Source organism: Mobula birostris, chromosome 8 (genome assembly GCF_030028105.1).
Source record: "Mobula birostris isolate sMobBir1 chromosome 8, sMobBir1.hap1, whole genome shotgun sequence".
Classification (NCBI taxonomy): Eukaryota; Metazoa; Chordata; class Chondrichthyes; order Myliobatiformes; family Myliobatidae; genus Mobula; species Mobula birostris.
In genome coordinates, this window is record NC_092377.1 from 131,766,263 (window position 1) to 131,786,411 (window position 20,149).

At 48.3% G+C, this 20,149-nt stretch overlaps 1 protein-coding gene across 3 annotated transcripts in view; it reads right to left on the reverse strand.

Annotated features, from left to right (window-relative positions):
• Positions 1-20,149, reverse strand: part of LOC140201717 (protein capicua homolog) — a 126,223-nt gene that overhangs the window by 76,758 nt on the left and 29,316 nt on the right. For all 3 annotated transcript variants that reach the window (XM_072266271.1, XM_072266269.1, XM_072266270.1), the window contains exon 2: positions 16,668-19,470. In XM_072266271.1, the coding sequence (XP_072122372.1) occupies positions 16,668-19,443 (2,776 nt within the window). In that variant the 5' untranslated portion in view covers positions 19,444-19,470. The remainder of the gene's footprint in view (positions 1-16,667; positions 19,471-20,149) is intronic.

Below are 20,149 nucleotides of genomic sequence, written 5' to 3' on the forward strand. Positions count from 1 at the left end.
GGGCATCCAGACAGAATTCCAGCTCCAAACACCCTTGCCCTCATCACTTCTGCAGCCTCAGGGGGAAAGAATTCCACATATTCACAACCGTTCATGAGAACAGATGCTGCCGGGGCTGGAGGACTTCAGTTATGAGGACAGTCTGGATAGGCTGGGACAGTTTTTCCTAAAGCAAAGGAGATTGAGGAGTGTCCTTACAGAGATTTGTAAAACCTTGAGGGGCAGAGATAAAATGGTTGGTTATAGTCTTTTTCCCCCCAGGGTAGAGGAGTCTAAAACTAGAGGGCACAGGTTCATAAGGGTGAGTGGGGCAAGATTTAAAAGGAACTTGAGGAACAGGTGGTAGGAATATGAAATTAGCTGCGAGCGAGAGGCAGGAAGGGAGGATGGAAAGAGTAAAGGAGGGAAGGAAGGAAAGAAGAGGAGGAGGAAGGGAGGAAAGAAGGAAGGGTAAGAGGGAGGGCATAAGGGAGGAAGGAAAGAAGGGACAGAGGAAGGGAGGGAAGGAAGGAGAGAAGACTGGAGAAAAGGGAGAGACAGACAGCGAAAGGGAAGGAGGTGGGGAATGAGTTGGAGAATAAGGGAGGGAGATATGGAGGGAAGGAGGAGAGGTGGGGGAGCACAGGAGGGAGAGGGGAGGGACTGAGCGAAGGAGGGGAAGGGGAGGAGGAAAGGAAGGGTGTGTGTGTGTGTGTGTGTGTGTGTGTGTGTGTGTGTGTGTGTGTGTGCGTGTGTGTGCGTGCGCGTGTGTGTGCATGCACACATGCGGAAACCAATGGTATGGCCAGCATAGGTACAGGAGACAATGTGAGTGCAGCACACAGCCAGAGTGAGAAAGCAGGTCACCATGGACACAAACTCAAACTCCTGCACAGAGCACCCTGTGTAGTGGAGTCATGTGTGTAGAGCGTGAAGACACTGTGGGAATGACACTGATCAAGGGGGGGGTGTGTGTGTGTGTGTGTGTGTGTGTGTGTGTGTGTGTGTGTGTGTGTGTGTGTGTGTGTGTGTGTGTGTGTGTGTGGCTTCACTATAGCCTTGGACCATCGGCACCCAGATGATGAGCTCAGTGTGCTTCACTGAGTGTTTATGACTGAACACTCATCCGCACCTCCGACACACACACAACCTCTTCACCAGCCCACCTGCATCTCCACCATCTCTGACAGAGACAGAAGCACACACACTCCTTCCCCAAACCCATCCTGATAGAGTCTGTCAAATGTCGTCAGGAAAGTTTTCTTAATTAGCACACGCCATTAGGGAATGAGACAGGGCAGGTGACAGAAGTTTGTGTAGGGGAACACATTTCACCTGGTGATCACAATGCCATACATTTCAAAGTAATGATGGAAAAGGATAGGTCTGGTCCGCAGCTTGAGATTCTAAATTGGTGAAAGACCAATTTTGATGGTATCAGAAATTATCTGGCAAGTGTGAATTGGGACAGGCCGTTTTCCGGCAAAGGTGTACTTGGTAAGTGGGAGGCCTTCAAAAGTGAAATTCTGAGAGTACAAAGCTTGTATGAGCCTGTCAGAATTAAAAAAAAATAAAGATAACAGGTGTAGGAAACCGTGGCTTTCAAGAGATATTGATGCCCTGGTTAAGAGAAAAAAGGTGCTTTGTAGGTATAGGCAGGTAATTGATTATGAAGTTTAAGAAATGCAGGAGAATTCTTAAAAAATAAAGCAGGAGGGCTAGAAGAAGACATGCAGTTGCCTTAGCAGACAAGGTGAAGGGAATCCTAATACTCTACGGATATGTTAGGAGCAAAAGGATTGCAAGAGACAAAATTGATCTTCTGAAAGACCAGAATGGTAATCCATGCATGGAGCCAAAAGAAAGCTTCAAACTTTCAAAGTGCATTTATTATCAAAGAATGTATAAATCATACAACCTTGAGGGTTGTTTGCTTACAGGCAGTCACAAAGCAAGGAACCCGAAAGAACCCCCCTGGGACCACAGAGAAAGAGGAAAAAAAGCACAAAACAAATCATACAAACAATAAAGTGAGCAACACCAGCATTCCAAACCAAAATGAGTCCTTAGATCCAAATCCCTGGAGCAGCCCAGAGTAGGCCCAAAGTTAATCATACTAGCAGGACAAATCAGCGAAAAGTTTGCAGACACGAAGCACAACAGCTGGGGGCAGCCTCACAGTCTTCACGTCATGGAGAGAGAAGCCCCTAGACTATACGGGTCGGCGTTTAAATTGTCCAAACCTCACACCAGGACCCAGCCCCACCACTGGCAAATTGCTCCAGGCCTAGATTTCGCTGCATTTTTCATATCTGTATTTACTCAGGAGACAGACACAGAGTCTATAGAAGTGAGGCAAGATGGCATCAACCTCATGGACTCTATACAGATTACTGAGGAGGAGGTGTTTGCTATCTTGAGGCAAATTAGGTTGGATAAATCTCCAGGACCTGACAAGGTGTTTCCTCAGACCCTGCGAGAGGCAAGTGTAGACATTTCTGGGGCCCTATCAGAGATATTTAAGTTACCCTTAGCGACAGGTGAGGTACCAGAGAATTGAAGGATAGTTATTCCGCTGTTTAAGAAGGACTCTAATCAGGAAATCAGGAACCAGAACCAAGAAATTATAGGCCAGTGAGCCAAACATCAGTAGTTGGAAATTTATTGGAAGGTATTCTAAGGGTCCGGATACATGAGTATTTGGAAAGACATGGATTGATTAGGAATAGTCAGCATGGCTTCATGCATGGTAGGTCATGTCTAACCAATTTTATAGAGTTTTTCAAGGAAGTTACTAAGAAAGTTGATGAAGACAAGGTGGTGGATGTTGTCTACATGAACTTTAGCAAGGCACTTAATAAGGTCCTGCATGGGAGGTTCGTCAAGAAGGTTCAGTCGCTCAACATGAGGTAGTAAATTGGACTAGACATTTTCTTGGTGGGGGAACTCAGAGACTGGTAGTAGATGGTTGCCTCTCTGACTGGAGGCCTGTGACTAGTGGAGTGCCATAGGGATCGGTGCCGGTCCTTTGTTGTTTCTCAGCGATATCGATGATCTGGATGATAAAGAGGTTAAATTTACAGTTGACACCAAGATTGGGGGTGTAGTGCACAGCAAGGAAGACTATCGTGCTTGCAGCAGAATCTGGACCAGCTGGAATAATGGGCTGAAAACTAGAAGATAGAATTTAATGCCCTACCAAGACGAGTGTGACTTATTGCACTTCGGTAGGACCAACCCGGGTAGGTCTTACGCAGTGAGTGGTAGGGCACTGAGGAGTGCGGTAGAACAAAGGGATCTAAGAATACAGGTTCATGATTAACTGAAAGTGGTATCACAGGTAGATAGGGTCATAAAGAAAGCTATTGGCACTTCAGGCTTCATAAATCAAAGTACTGAGCACAGGAGATGGGATGTTGTGTTTGTAACACCCTGGGAAAAGCTTCACTGCTAACGTAATGGTTTTTCCGTAGCAGCAATGTTTGGGTCATGGCTATAGATAACGGGAGCTTTGGAACGTGCGCCATCCAATGAAGGGAGTGTTTTTTTCTGTTGTGTGCCTGAGACCGAGGTGTCCTGGGTCTTTTGTTCGGCGGAAGATGGAGAGCGAAGATGCCAGAAAGGAGAGGATGCAGACACCAGGATGGAGTGAACTTGGAGATGGACCAGAAGTCGATGAAGCCCGGAGAAATCGATGGAGGACCAAAGGAAGGGAATCCGTGAGCTCCAACAACGTGCACGTTAGACTGTTTCATTAAAATGGGCCCTTTTCTTCTTGTTTTACTATACTAACCCTTTAGTCAAATTAAGAATTATAAAGCTAAATCGCTTAATTGCATATGGTGTAGTGTCTGTAAGTTTGTGGTATTGATTTGTAACAGGGTAGCACATCACGCAGCATCCACACAAACAGGAGGTTTTGCACCTCAATCTCGTATGTTTGGTGGGGCCAGAGATTGTCTTCCTTAGACTTACAAAGCCAACAAAACCGGAGGGTTACATGTTGAAGTTGACTAAGACATTGGTGAGGCTTAATTTGGAGTATTGTGTGTAGTTTTGGTCACCTACCTACAGCAGAGATGTAATAAAGGTTGAAAAAGTACAGAGGACATTTACAAGGATGTTGCCGGGTTTGATGGACCTGAGTTATAAGGAAAGATTGAATAGGTTTGGACTTTATTCCTTGGAATGTAGAAATTCGATAAAGGTATACAAAATTATGTGGGGTATAGTTAGGATAAATGCCAGCAGTCTTTTTCCACTGAGGCCGGGCGGGATTACTACTGGAGGTCATGGGTTAAGGGTGAAAGGTGAAAAGTTTCAGGGAAACGTGGGGGGAAATTTCTTTACTCGGGGTCGTGAGAATGTGGAACAAGCTACCGGTGCAAGTGGTGCATGTGAGCTCAATTTCAATGTTTAAGAGAAGCTTAGATGGGTACATAGATAATAGGGTATGGAGGGCTCTGGTCCCAGTGTAGGTCCATGGGAGTAGGCAGTTTAAATGGCTTGGCACAGACTAGATGGAGCAAAGGGCCTGTTTCTGTGCCATACCTTTCTATGATTTTATAACATGATAGTCCCTGCTCTCCGTAACATGCCAGCCCCCTGACCCCTGAACCAACCCGCTCCATTCCAGCAAAATCTTATTTGATAAGCTCCCTCCTGCATCAGCCACCAGTCTGCAATACCTTTGAATCTACACTAGGATAAAGTACTGTGCAAAAGTCTTAGAAACATATAAAATAATCTGTAAAGCAAAGATGCTTTCAAAAATAATGAAATGCAAGGTTTCTAAATATCAAAAAATTACTGTAAAGAGCAGTAAACAGTAAAAAACCAAATCAAATCAATATTTAGTGTGACTACCCTCTGCCTTTAAAACTACATCAATTCTCTTAGATGCATGGTTGTGCAGTTTTATAAGAAAATTGGCTTGTTTCAAGCATCTTGGAGAACTTGAATTTCTTCTGCAGACTAGCTGTCTGGCTGTCTTATAGGCAATCCCAGACAGCCTCGATGATATTGAGATCAGGGCTCTGTGGAGGTCTTATCATCAGAAACCATATAAAATACCTCGGGTGTCTAAGACTTTTGCACAGTACTGTACTAACCTAACCCTCAATTCCACCCCAGCCTGTAACCCACTCCTGGGGATCTGTTATTCCATATATAGCCCCCTGAACCCTTAGATTATATCACAGGGGTTTGAGGGGACTGTAGTTTTTATACAGTGACTGTAGTTATTTCTGTCTGACTGTACTGCTCCTATTACTTAATGACTGTGTAGTCATCATACTGTGATTGTACAGTTATCACACTGACTGTAGTTATTACACACTAACTGTAGAGTTATCATACTGTCTGTATTATTACACATGGACTGTAGTTATTACACACTGACCATACAGTTATCACACTCTGTCTGTAGTTATTACATATGGACTGCAGTTGTTACACACTAACCATACAGCTAGCACAAACTGACTGGAGTTATTACACACTGACTTTAGTGCTATTACACAATAACTGTACAGTTAGCACACACCAACTGTAGTTTTTATACACTGTGACTGTACAGTTATCACACTGACTGTAATTTTTACAGTGTCTGTACAGTTATCACATTGACTGTAGTTTTTACACACTGACTGTACAGTTATCACACTGACTATATATTTGTGACGCACTGTAGTTATTATAGACTGACTGTACTGTTAGTATGCACTGACTGTACACTATTACCAGTGCCCATTACACTGTACAATTATTACACAGTAACTCTACAATTATCACATGATAACTGTTAACATGTCTGGTTCATTCTCATGTTTCCTTACCACACAGAAGCTTGACCTATTTTCATACTTACATCTACTCTCACCTGACCATTAGCTCCCCACTAACAGATTCACCCCCACACCCCCAACGATCTTTCACCCTTCACATCAGATAATTGACCCACCAACCCTGTATATCTTTTGTTGGAATGCAGGAGGGAATTAGAGCACCCAGGAGCAGGTGGGGTAGAAACGTGCAAAGTCGCAGGGAGAACACAGAAACTACACACACACACACACACACACACACACACAGCGCCAGAGGAGGGGAATCGAACCCCAGTCTCTGAAGCCAGGAGGCTGCGGCCCTACCCACTGTGTCACTAAGTTCTCGGGGTCACATTGACTTGTGGGCACAGACTTGTGGGCCCAATAGCTCCACAGCCTCCCCCTCTCACTTCATGGAGTGTGCTGCCCTATCAGCCTATTACGCAGGAAAGAACCAGAGTTCTTTCCTGGAGCATTGGAGGTTGAAGATTGATCTTATAAAGGTACGATGGGTATAGATAGGGTATAAAGTGGAGTTAATAGGCTCTTGATTAGTAAGGGTGTCAAAGATTATGGGGGGAAAGCAGGAGAATGGGGTTGAGTGAGATAATAAATCAGCCATGATGGAATGACAGCAATCTAGATGGCCCGAATGGCTTAATTCTGCTCCTATGTCGTACGGTAGACAGGGTTGGAACATCCATGCATGTGTCTTCGGGCATGCAACTAGGGTGACAGGGTAAATTCAAAGGAGATGTGTGGCACAAGTTTTTTTTTACACAGAGAGTGGTGGTTGCCTGGAATGTGTTGCCAGGAGTGGTGGTGGAGGCAGATACAACAGAGGTTTTTAAGGGACTTTATTCAACACAATTACAAGCAGGAAATGGAGTGATATAGATCACATAAAACAGGGAAACAGACCCTTCAGCCCACGATTGTATTTGCCTCCATCACCACTCTGGCAACACACTCCAGGGACCCACCACTCTCTGTGTGAAAAAAAATGCTCCATACATCTCTCACCTTAAATAGACGTGCTGTAGTATTAGAGGGTGGTGGGTGGAAGTACATCTGTACCAAAGAAGGTATAAGGCGCTCCATCCCTCAGCAGCCCCTAGGTCACCCTTGGGCAAGGTGTAACCCCCTCCCCCCCCACCCTGCCCCCAGACTAGGGTTACATGAAACTGGTGAAGTAGGTGGGGGATAGTCATATGAGCAGCTGGTGCACATCACAAGTCTGGTTATGCAACCAATAACGCCAGGCAGACAACCTCTAAAGATAATGGCTGGGGTCACCAGTCCTGTAAAGACACTGTCCAGAAGAAGGCAATGGCAAACCACTTCTGTAGAAAAAATTGCCAAGAACAATCATGGTGCTGGAAAGACCATGATCACCTACATCGTATGATATGGCATGTAATGATCAAACAAACTAGTATTTAACTTTTGAAGCAGGGGAGAAAGATTCTGACTAGCAGGTAGATGGGATCAGTTAGAATAGTAACCTGGTAGGCACAGAAACAATGGGCAGAAGGGCCTGTTCTGTTCCGGTGCTGTACAACTCTGCCCATTATTCCTGCAGCCTACCTCTGGACCAGGCGACTCCCCATCCCACCCACCACCAGAGCTGTGTTGACGTGAGCTGAGAAAGAGAGGATCGATGGAGTGGTAACCGGACCCTGTGTGCTGCAAGTCTTGCGAGAACAGGCAAAGATTCCATCAGCCTTTTCATTATTTATTGCAGCAACTCCCCCCCCACCCCCACCTCATGAGGCCTGACTCTCCTCTCTCCCCACGGGTTATAGAACAGTATGCGTCTCCCAGGCAGCTAGTCTATGCCTCATCATACTGGGGGACATGGACACACCTGACAATACCGACCCCAACTCCGCTACTACCTGTGCACTCTCTAGATGCATCATAGCTCAGTACAGCAACAGCTCTGTGCATGACCACAGGAGTCACAGAGAGCTGTGGACACAGCTCAGCACATCACTTAAACCAGCGTCCCCTCCACTTCTCACTGCCTCATTCAAGCAGGCAGCCTAATCAAAGACCCCACCTACCCCAGACATTCTCTCTTCTCCCCCTCCTATCTGGCAAAAGAAACAAAATCCTGAAAGTACATACCACTAGGTTCAAGGACAGTTTCTACCCCACTATTATAAGACTATTGAATGGTTCCCTAGTACGATCAGATGTTCTCTTGACTTCACATCAAGTAAGCGCAATTATGAAGAAAGCACCACAGTGCCTCTACTTCCTTAGGAGTTTGCAGAGATTGGGCATTACATTTAAACTTTGACAAACTTCTATAGATGTGCGATGGAGAGTGTATTGACTGGCTGTATCAAGGCCTGGTATGGAAACACCAATGCTCTTGAACAGAAGAACCTACAAAAAAATAGTGGATATGGTCCATCACAGGTAAAGCCCTCCCCGTCATTGAGAATGAAGCATTGTAGCAGGAAAGCAGCATCTATCATTAAGGACCCCACCCTCCCTGGCACCCAAGTCATGCTCTCTTCTCTTCAGGAAGAAGGTGCAGGAGCCTCAGGACTCACAGCACAAGGTTCAGCAACAGTTATTATCAGACTCCTGACCAGAGGGGATAACTTCACTCAGCATCACTTGCCCATCAGTGAAATGTTCTCACAACCAATGCACTCACTTTCAAGGACTCTTCATTTCACGTTCTTGATACTTATTGCTTATTTGTTTATTACTATTATTTCTTTCTTTTTGTATTTGCTGTGTGGGCACGTGGCCAAGTGGTTAAGGCATTGGACTAGCGACCTGAAAGTCCAATGCCTTAACCACTTGGCCACGTGCCCCAGCCAAGGCAACGTGTTGTGTCCTTGAGCAAGGCACTTAATCACACATTGCTCTGTGATGACACCAGTGCCAAGCTGTATCGGCCCTAGTGCCCTTCCCTTGGACAACATTGGTGTCGTGGAGAGGGGAGACTTGCAGCATGGGCAACTGCTGGTCTTCCATACAACCTTGCCCAGGCCTGCGCCCTGGAGAGTGAAGACTTTCCAGGCACAGATCCATGGTCTTGCAAGACTAATGGATGCCTTAGTATTTGCAGTTTGTTGTGTCTTGCACACTGATTGAACACCCAAGTTGATGTGGTCTTTCATTGATTCTATTATGGATTTATTGAGTATGCCCACAAAAAATGAATTTCAGTGTTGTCTCTGGTAACGTTGATAATAAATTTAGTTTGAACTTTCAACTTTTGAACTTTGAATAATCTACTTCATTACGGTTCTTGCACTTTATTGTCTGCCTGCACTGCACATTCTCTGTAACTATAACACTTTATTCTGCACTCTGTTATTGTTTTACCTTGGATTACCTCAATACAGTGACTTGATGAAATGGTCTGTATGGATGGCATACAAAACGAGTTTTTCACTGTGCCTTGCGACATCAATAAACCAATTACAATCACAATTCCGATCACCACCTGGCTTCTTTACCATATCGGACCAATTGTAAGAATGCAGTTGATCCCACCCCATTGATCCTTCTGCAAGGCACACAAAACAATTCACTCATACTCAATACCCAGAGGAAACAAACTCTGTTCACCCTATCCACTCCCCTCAGGCTCCATCTCTCCACAGAAAGCAACACGTTTGCCCAACCTCTCCTAATAGCTCATGGTCTCTAAACCATGCAACCTGCTGGTGAACCTCAGTCTCTGTCGCTCCAGAGAAAACACAGGTTTGTCCACTTCTCCCAATAGCTCATGTTCTCTAAACTAGACAGCATCCTCTCTTCTGCATCCTCTCCAAAGCTTCCACACCCTTCCTGTAATGGGGCAACCAGACTACACACAGTACTCCAAGTGTGGCCAAACCAAAGTTTTACACAGCTGCAAAGTAATTCCCCAAATTTTGTACTCAACACTAATGTTCCCTCTTATTTTTTTTTTAACAGCTGTGCGGACCAACCGTTGCGCTCAGCAGGAAATGTTTTACATAGCCTGAAAACTTAAATGTTGTTTTTGTAATTTGCATACTATGAATATTTAGAATGAAAAATGAAAAATCACATACTTTTGGTTTTATTTATTAATTGAAGGATATAATGAAATACAGTACAACAATGAAAATCCTTCACATTTCGTAAGCCTTTTCTCATCTGTCTGTATTCCAGCTGCCTGGCAACAAAGACGATGTATGCAGGTGTGTTTCGGTTACTGTGCGGCCGCGCACCTACGCAGCTTAGAGGGAACAGTGCTCAACACACCAACCTATCGAGGCAAGCATGGCATACACCTTCTTTACCGGCCGATTTACTCATGTTGCCACTTTCAGGGAGCTATGGACTTGGACTTTAAGATCACTCAATGGCCCAGAGCTCCTCGTACATTAACCCTTTCATTCCCAGAGACTGCAGATGGAGCAACAAGCAATCTACCGCAGGAACTCAATGGGTTGAGCAGCATCTGTTGGAGGGTGAGGGTGGGGAGAAGAATTGTTGACATAGAAACATAGAGAATAGGTGCAGGAGTAGGCCATTCGGCCCTTCGAGCCTGCACCACCATTCAGTATGATCATGGCTGATCATCCAACTCAGAACCCTGTACCTGTCTTCTCTCCATACCCCCTGATCCCTTCAGCCACTAGGGCCATATCTAACTCCCTCTTAAATATAGCCAATGAACTGGCCTCAACTATTCATTGTTCAGGAGCAATGAAGCCATGGTTTTATACTCCTGAAAGGCAACATCAGCCTCAAATCAGGGTAAAATTTATTTATCAAAATACACATAGCGTGCCACATACTACCTTGAGTTTCATTTTCTTGCAGGTATCTATAGAAAAATAAAGGAATATAATAAAATTTATGTAAAACTATGTATACTGTAAACGAAGACTGACAAGCGATGTGCAAAAGAAAGCAATTCGTACAAATAAATAAGGTACACTGAGAACATGAGCAGTAGAGCCCTTGAAAGTGAGTCCTCAGGTGGTGGGGTCAGTTCAGAGTAGTGGTGATTGAAGTTATCCATGTTGGTCCAGGAGTGTGATGGCTGTAAGGATATATAACATAGGACAGAGAACAGTACAGCACAAGAACAAAAAACAGGCCCTTCAGCCCACATGTTGTGCTGACCCAATTAAATTAGTAATCAAATGGCCTCCACCGCTCCAGAGGAAGCAGCACAAGTTTGTCCAACCTCTCGTTACAGCACATGCTCTCCAATCCAGGGAGCACGCTGGTAAGCCTGCTCTGCACCCTCTCCAAAGCCTCAATATCCTTCCTGTAGTGGGGTGCCCGGAACTGTATGCAGTACTCCAGATGCAGACTAACTGGAGTTTTATAAAACTTCAGCACAGCTTCCTGACTTTTGAATTCAATACCTCAATTAATACAGGCAGGCATGCCATAAGCCTTCTGAACCACCCTATCAACCTGTGTAGCCACTTTCAGGGTACTATGAACTTGGACCCAAAGATCCCTCTGCTCATCAACCCTGTCTTGTCCTTAATAATGTACTGTCTCTTTACATTTGACCTACCAAAGTGGAACATTCACATTTTAATCTCCATCTGCCATTTCTCCACTCATATCTGCAATTAATCTACATCCATTCTATCCTTCGCTACTGTTTTGCTACACACCACTGCACATCTATGGAAGTTTATTTAATTGGAAATTGAACCTGCAAACTAACTTAGCAACATGAATATTGTCCCACGTGCCATGACGGTATTTTGATAGAATCCTTACAACCTCTCAGTCCTCGTATTCAGAACACCAGATTCTGTGACCTTCCTATCAGAAGTGTCACGGGCACGTGGCCACACCAATCAGCACCTCAGTTTCTGAAAACAGACCCACAGGCCTTCATCAATCAGAGCAGTGGGTACAGGAGATGGCATGTTATGTTGAGGTTGTATTAGACATTGGTGAGGCCTAAGTTGGAGTATTGCTTGCAATTCCGGTCACCTACCTACAGGAAAGATGTCAATAGGATTGAAAGAGTATAGATAAAATTTACAAGGATGTTGCTGGGACTTGAGGACCTGAGTTATAGGAAAAGGTTGAATAGGTTAGGACTTTATTCCTTGGAACGTAGAAGATTGAGAGATTTGAAAGAGGTATGCAAAATTATGAGGGGTATTGATAGGGTAAATGCAAGCAGGCTTTTTCCACTGAGTTCAACAGTTAAAAGTTCAAAGTAAATTTATTATTAAAGTACATATATATCACCAAATACTACTGGAACTTCATTTTCTTGCAAAAGAACAGTAGAACAGAAAAATTCAGAGAACCAATGAAAAACTACACACAAAGACCGACAGACTGTGCAAATACAACAAAAAAGTAATAAAAATAAATAAGCAAGTTACTTACAGAGAACACAATACTGAAATAATACAATAGAGAAAACATAAGTTACAGTAATATATATATACTGTGTAAATTATATAAGTAGTGAAAAAGGCAATGAGGTAGTGTCCATGGGTTCAAATCTATTCAGAAATCAGATGGCAGAGGGGAAGAAGCTGTTCCTGAATCGCTGAGTGTGAGCCTTCAGGCTTCTGCACCTCCTCCCTGATGGTAGCAATGAGAACAAGGCATGACCTGGGTGGTGGGGGTCCTTAATGATGGACACCACCTTTCTCAGACATTGTGCCTTGAAGATGACCTGGATACTACGGAGGCTAGTGCCCATGATGGAGCTGACTAAGTTTACAACTCTGCAGCTTCTTTCGATCCTGTGCAGTAGCCCCCTTCCCACCATCCACACCAGATGGTGATGCAGCCAGTTAGAATGCTCTTCATGGTACAAATGTAGAAATTTGTGAATGTCGTTGGTGACATACCAAGCCTCCTCAAACTCCATATGAAATCTAGCTGTTGTCGTGCCTGCCTTGTAGCTGCATCGATATGTTGGGCCCAGGATAGATCCTCAGAGATATTGACACCCAGGAACTTGAAATTTCTCACCCTTTCTACTTCTGATGCCTCTATGAGGACATGTTGGATCCTGATACACGGTTTTGACCCAAAACAGTGACAATTCCTATCCTCCCACAAATGTTGCTTGACCCACTGAGTTGCTCCACCATATTGTTCCTCCAAAGGCTCATGCCATTTACTGTGTAATTTCCCCTGGTGAACTTCTTTCTGTTCCCACTTCAAAGACTCTACATACTCCAGTAATGGGGTGACCAGAAGGCAATACGACCACAATAATATGAGACATAGGATCAGAATTAGGCCATTCAGCCCATCAAATCTGCTCTGCCATTCATCCTCATGGCTAATTTATTATCCCTCTCAACCTCATTCCCCCACCCATAATTTTTGACGAACTTACACACCAAGAATCAATCAACCTCTGCTTTAAGTATGCAATGACTTGGCCTTCACAGCCATCTGTGGCAATAAATTCCACAAATTCTGCTCTCCCTGGGCAAAGAAATTCCTCCTTATCTCTGTTCTAAAGGGACATCTTCTGTTCTGAGGCTGTGCTCTCTGGTCCTAGACTCCACCATTATAAGAAACACCCTGTCCACATCCACTCTATCTGGGCCTTTCAATCTTCATTAGATTTCAATGAGATCTTTCTCCCCACCCACCCACCCCCCACATTCTTCTAAATTCCAGCTCAGAGCCATCAAACACTCCTCATACATTAACCCAGAATTATTCTCATGAACCTTTTCTGATACCAGCACATCCTTTCTCAGCCCAAAACTGCTCACAATACTCCATGCAGTCTCAACATTACATCTTTGCTTTTATATTCTAGTCCTCTTGAAATGAGTGCTGACATTGCATTTGCCTCCCTTGCCACCGACTCAAGCTTTGCAAGAGCAGCAGACGATACTCCAGATGGGGCCTAAGCAAAGCCTTACATGGCTGCAGTGCGACTTCCTAATGTCTCCATGTACCTATCCAAGTGCTTCTTAAATGATACCTTTATACCTGTCTCAGTCCCTTCCCCTGGCAGCTCATTCCCAATACTCATCACCCTTTGAATCGAAACACTGCCACTCAGGGCCCTCTTAAACCTTTCCCCTCTCACTCTGAACCTGTGCCCCCTAATTTTGGACTCCCTGACCCTGTGAAAAAGACTGTGGCCAACCAGCCTCTCAGCATGGTAGCAGGGTGGCTACCATGAAAGCCTTACAGATCGGAATTCAATTCCCACCGCCTTCTGTAAAGAATTGGTACATTCTCTCTGTGACTGCGTGGGTTTCCTCTGAGCACTCCGGTTTCCTCCCATATTCCATAAAACGTATGGGTCAGGGTTCGGGCTAGTGAATAGCGGGCATACTATGTTGGCACGAGAAGCGCAGCAACACCCGTGGGCTGGCTGCCCCCAGCACAATCTTCACTGATTTGATCTGACACAAATGACACATTTCACTGTATGTTTCAAAGTACATGTGACAAATTAGGGCTATCTTAAAAAAAAATTATTTATGCCTCTTATAATTTTAAATATACCTATGAGGTCACCCCTCATTCTCCTCAGCTCCAATAAATACAGTCCTAGCCTGACCAATCTCTTCCAATGACTCATGCTTTCTAGTCCTGGTAACATCCTTGTAAATCCTCTCTGCACTCTTTCCAGTCTAACCTCGTCCCCCTACAACAGGGCAAACAAAACCACAAAGTTAAGCTCCACCTGTTCCTTCTCCGTCCACGTCTCCAACTGGACAATATCCTGCTGTACATTCTCAGCAGATCTGACACGTCTTCCGGTGGCATGATTATCTCAGTCCCACGGGCTCACTGTCTTTCCACCGCCACCAAACACACTCCCCCCCCAACTCATCCCTCCCCTGCTATGAGTCAGAGTACAGGAAGGAGTTTGTGAGCCTAGTGGCACGACGGTATCACAACAACCATGGTGTCAGCAAAACAAAAGAGCTAGTCATTGACTTCAGAAAGGGAGGGACGGTGCACATTCTCCTATACACACCCTAGTGCTGAGGTTGACAGCTTTAAGTTACAAAGAGTGAACGTCACCTGGTCCAACTACGCAGATGACATGGTCAAGAAAGATCATCAACACATCTACTTCCTCAGGAGGCTCAAGAAATTTGGGATGTTTCCATCGACACTTAACAACTTTTATTGATGCACCATGGAAAACATCCTTTCTGAATGCATCACTGTTTGGTACAGCAACTACTCTGCCTGCGGCCACAAGAAACTGCAGATAGTCATGGGTGCGGATCAGCACATTATAGAAATCAGCCTCCCCTCTATGGACTCACTTCTCACTGCCTCACTGTCAGGCAGAAGATACAAAAGCCTGAAAAGCGTGTACCACAAGGCCCAAGGACAGCTTCCTACTGAACAGTCCCCTTGTACAATAAAATGGACCTTTATCTACCTCGTCATGGCCCTTGAAACCTGTAACACTTCATTCTGTATTCCATTATTGTTTTCCCTTGTACTACCTCAATGTGCTGATGGGATCAAATGACATGTAGTACGACTATTCGAACGTGCAGGAACGTAAGAATTTGCAGAGAGTGGTGAACTCAACCCAATATATCGTGGACACATCCTTCCCCACTATCAGTAGCACCCACAGGAAGTGCTGCCTCAAGAAGGCAACGTCCATCATCAAAGATCATCAAAGACCACCATCCGGGCCATGCCATCTTCTCACAGCACCCATCGGGCAAGAGGTACAGAAGCCTGAAGCCCTACACCACCAGATTTAGGAACAGCTACCTCCCTTCAACCAACAGACAGATTTTTATTCTTGCAAAATTTGTATCTAATTTATACTTCATCTATCCTATACTTTATTGTCTATCTGATGCTCTACGTCTATGAAGCTGCTGTGAGTAAGTTTTTCTTTGCACCTCTAAATACAGGGAATTGCACATAAGGCACTAAACTTGACTTGGATCTGTACAGACAGCACACAAAACAAAGTTCCTCACTTGGTGAGCGTGACAACAATAAACTGATTCACAACATAATACCACTGCAGTGGGCTACATCTTAAATAACGACGATTCAGACGACAGGAAGGGGATAGAGTTTAGTGACATGGTGTCATGATAACAACCTTTCCTCCAATGTCAAAACAAAAAGAGCTGGTCTTTGACTTCAGGAAGATGCACATGCTCCTGTCTACATCACCGGTATTAAGGTTGAGAGGATTGAGAGCTTTAAATTCCTTGGTGTGAACAGTAGCAATACATGTCCTGGTCCAACAATGAGGACACCACAGCCAAGAAAGGTCACCAATGTCTCTATTTCCTTAGCAGCAGCTCAAGAAATTTAGCATGTCCCATGGACTCGTGACCAATGATTATCGATGCACCACAGAAAGCATTCTGTCTGGCTGCATAGCAGCTTGATACGGCAACTGCTCCGCACGTAACTGCAGTCTCCCTTCCATGGACTCGGTCTACACTTCTCGCTACCTCAGCAAAGCAATCAAGACAATCAAACACCCCTCCTGCCCGGAACATTCTCTCTCATGGGGCAGAAGATGCAAAAGCTTAAAAGCATTTATTACCAGGTTCAAGGACAGCTTCTATCCCACTGTTATCACACTCTTGACTTCAAAATCTACCTCGGTATGATCTTGCACTTCACCATTGCCTGGCACTGCACTCCTTTGGTAGCTTTTACATTACAGACTGCATTGTTACTGTTTTACTTTGCTTTAGCTTAATGCAGTGCAGAATGATCTTGGTCAGTAAAAGAATTCATGACACGGCGCACTGAGCTACAACGAGTATGCATTCATATATAAATCAAGTATATGAACAGTATGCAAGACAAGCTTTTCACTTATGACAACAAATACCAATTCCAATAATGGATCAGTAGCACAGAAGGGAAACCAGTCCTTACCTGTGCCAGGTCGTGCCATGATGACCTCCTTCTTGGGCGCTGGGTGGCTGGTCTCACTGTCCTGTGAAGGCACGATGACAGGGAGGAGGGCCGCAGGCGAGGGGTGGAAGGCCAGCGGCTGGAAGGGTGTCTCCTGGTGGGAGGGGGCGCCCAGCTGGGGAGCAGGCTGTCCCGGCGAAGCCACCCGCACCATCCCCGGGACACGGCTGGCATTGATGGGCACAGGGGCCTGCAGCGGGGTCTTGTTGCAGCCCCCCGCGCCCCCGGCGGGGGTCCTGCAGAGGAGGGGAAGGTGCTGCTGCTGCTGTGGTGGAGGCGGTGGCTGCTGCTTCTGCTCGCCGCCACCGCCACCGCCCCGGCTGCCACCCCTCCCGCACTGAGCCCCCGGCAGCTCAGCAAACCGGGCGGGCAGCGGGACCTCAGGGTTGCGTACGATGACGGGGGAGTCACGCCGGGCAGGGGGGACCCTGCGTACAGAAGGGCCGGCAGGGAGGGGGTCGGAGCTGAGGGCCGAGGGCGAGGGGGTAAGGAGGAGGCGGGGGGAAGGCTGGCGGGCGGAGGAGGAGGAGGAGGAAGAAGAAGGGGGCAGCGGTGTCTCAGAGGGAGCGGGGGTCCCAGTCTGGGACCAGTCCGCCCGTAGCTTGCCCCTCCCTGGGCTGACAGGAACGGTGAAGGTTAGGCTTGTCTGGAAGGTCGGCTGGATGCCCGTGGGCTGCCGATGCTGGTGGTGGTGATGGACATGGTGGTGAGGTGGGGGCAGCGGCTGGGGTGCTCCCTCCGGGCTCAGCACCCCGCCCACCTTGGGCGTGCTGGCGTGCCTGCGGCGAGACGAGGAGGAGGAGGATGAAGAGGAGGAGGAGGCGGAGGCAGCGGAGGGGCAGGGGACACGCTGGACAGCGGGAGAGGCCGTGATGGGGCTGAAGTTGGCCGGCCGGAAGCCGAAGAGGGGCGAGGGGGAGGGGGAGGGGGCAGGCGAGAAGGGTGACTGGTTGGAAACAGGCGAGAAGCCCGGCGTGCCGGACCGCGAGCTGCCCAGCGACACCAACATGTTGGCCGCCTCGCACTCATCTGAGTTGAAGCTGGAGAGATCGGAGGAGGCACCGGCGGGCGGCCGGGGGTGGGGCTCGGCCCGTGAACCACTGGCCTCACTATCCCGGGACGTCTCGTCCCAGTCGTACTCGGAGCTGCCTTCCAGGGGCCCGTGGCTGGACCTTCCCCCATCTCCCCCTGCCCCTCCTGCCCCCTCCAGCTCCTTGGTGCGCATGGAGAGGTGGCGGGAGCAGTAGCCCCTCCTCTGAGACTCCTTCATGCAGCCGTCCCGGGAACAGAGACGGCGCCACTGCTTTCCGTTGAACTTCTTGCGGATCCCGTTGGGCGTGCACACCACGTCCCCTTTCCTGTACTTGTGCTGCGACTGGGGGGCCGTCGCGCCCGCAGCCGAGGAGGAGGAAGAGGAGGCAGCAGAGGGCGAGGAGGCAGAGAGCGGGGTGCGGGAGCGGGGGGCCACCGCGGAGGAGGAGGAGGTGGTGGAGGAGGCGGAGGAGGAACAGCCCCCCACCCTGGGGTCGGGGGCCTCCTGGGGAGGGGGCGGCCGGCAGTGCGAAGGGGAAGGTGAGGGGGAGGAGTGGGGTCCTGGGCTGGCCATCTCGCCGGGCCCGCAGGTGGGGCTCGGACTTGTCAGCTCCGGGCAGCAGCGGCGCCGAGGGGAAGGACGGGACCCCCTCGGTGGCGGAGGAGGGGCAGTGGCAGAGGAGGAAGAGGGTGAAGTGACGGGGAGGGGAGGGGGGCCCCTGGGAAGGCGCAGGGAGGTCGGGCCCAGCCAGGCCTCCCGCGGCTCCGATGACGCATCAAAGAGGACCCGGTAGGTGGGAGGCGAGGGTCCCAAGGAAGAGGAGGAGGAGGTTGGGGGGACCGGCACCGACTTATCTAGCACCGGGCCCTCGCGGTAGGGGGGTGGGTGGTGCGAGGGTCGGGTGCAGATCCGGACACCAGGGGAGAGGGGTGTGCCAGAAGGGAGGGATGGGGGACCTGAGGGCGTCTCACCACCGACAGGCTCCGACCCTCCCTCCCCCTCGCCATCAGCCGCTGTTCCTCCGAGGCGCAGTGCCGAGGGGCGGAAGGCCCCGTTCCTGCGAGCTGGGACACCCCGGGATCCCTCACCTGCTTCCCTCTCCCTCACCTCCACCCCCGCCTCCTCATCCTCATCTTCCTCCCCGCCGGCCGAATGCTCGCTGGCTGTCTCTGTCCCAGAGGAGCTTTGAGCAGGGCAGGGGTCAGGAAGGAGGGGCTGATGCTCGGGGGAAGAGGCTGGGAGTGGAGGGACAGAGGATTCGCTGCTGCTGCCACCCTCTCCACCTCCACTTCCCCCAGGGTCCTCCCGTCCTTCCTCTGCCCCGCTCAGCTCCTCCACTGCCTTCCTGCGGGGCGCCCGGCTCTTGAAGGTGGCCGTCTTGCGGCTGGAAGCTCCCTCGGGCCCTTTCCCCCCTCCTCCTCCTCCGCCTACACCTTCGTCCTCCTCTTCTGCGCCCTCCCCTCTGCCCCTGGCTCCCCGGGGCCTGCCCTCAGTCCTGGTCTGGGCCCTCCTGCTGCTGCTGCTGCTGGTGGAGGTAGTGGTGGTGGTGGTGGTGGTGCAGGTGGTGGTGGTGGGGGTTGTGGGGCCGCTGATTGCTGGCGACTCGTCGCCCTCCTCGCCGTATCGCCGCTTCGAGCCCCGTGCCCTCCCGCTCAGGAGGGACCTGTTGTTCCCACTGCCACTGGGCTTCCTGGCTGGCTTCATTGCTCATTTTAGTCTGGGCTTCTGCGCCTGGAAACAAGACAGACATAGAGAGAGGTGGATAGCAATCAGTCAAAAGCGAGATGGGGGCACAACAACAACCTCCCCCTCAAAACACACAAAATGGTGAAGGAACTTAACTTCTATGTGGGGGAATAAACAGTGATGGTTGGGGCAATACCCTTCATCAGGACTGGAAAGGAAGAGGGCACAAGCCAGAATCTGGAGGTGGGGGGAGAGGGTATGAGTACAAGTTGGCAAGTTATAGTTTCCCTGACCTGCTGAATGTCTCCAGCATTTTGTGTGTGTCCAGCATCTGCAGAATCTCTTGTATTTGCAACCTCTCTCTCTGCCTCACCGACACTAAGGATCTGGGAGCCTGGAGAGATCGGTTACAACACCCAAGACTCTCCATTTGCATAGAGCGTTCTGGCCAGTTGCATCACCACCTGGTACAAAGGCTCCAATGCACAGGATCACAAGAGTATGCTGAGAGCTGTGAACTCAGCCAGCTCCATCACTGGCACAGGCTCCTCCAGAGGACATTCCCAAGACACAGGGCCTCAAGGGGACAATATCTGTCATTAAGGACCCTCACTACCTGGGACATGCCCACTTCTGGTTACTGCCAGCAGGGAGGAGGTGCAGGAGTCAGAAGACCCACACTCAACGTTTTAGTAACAGCTTCTTTCCCTCCACCATCAGACTT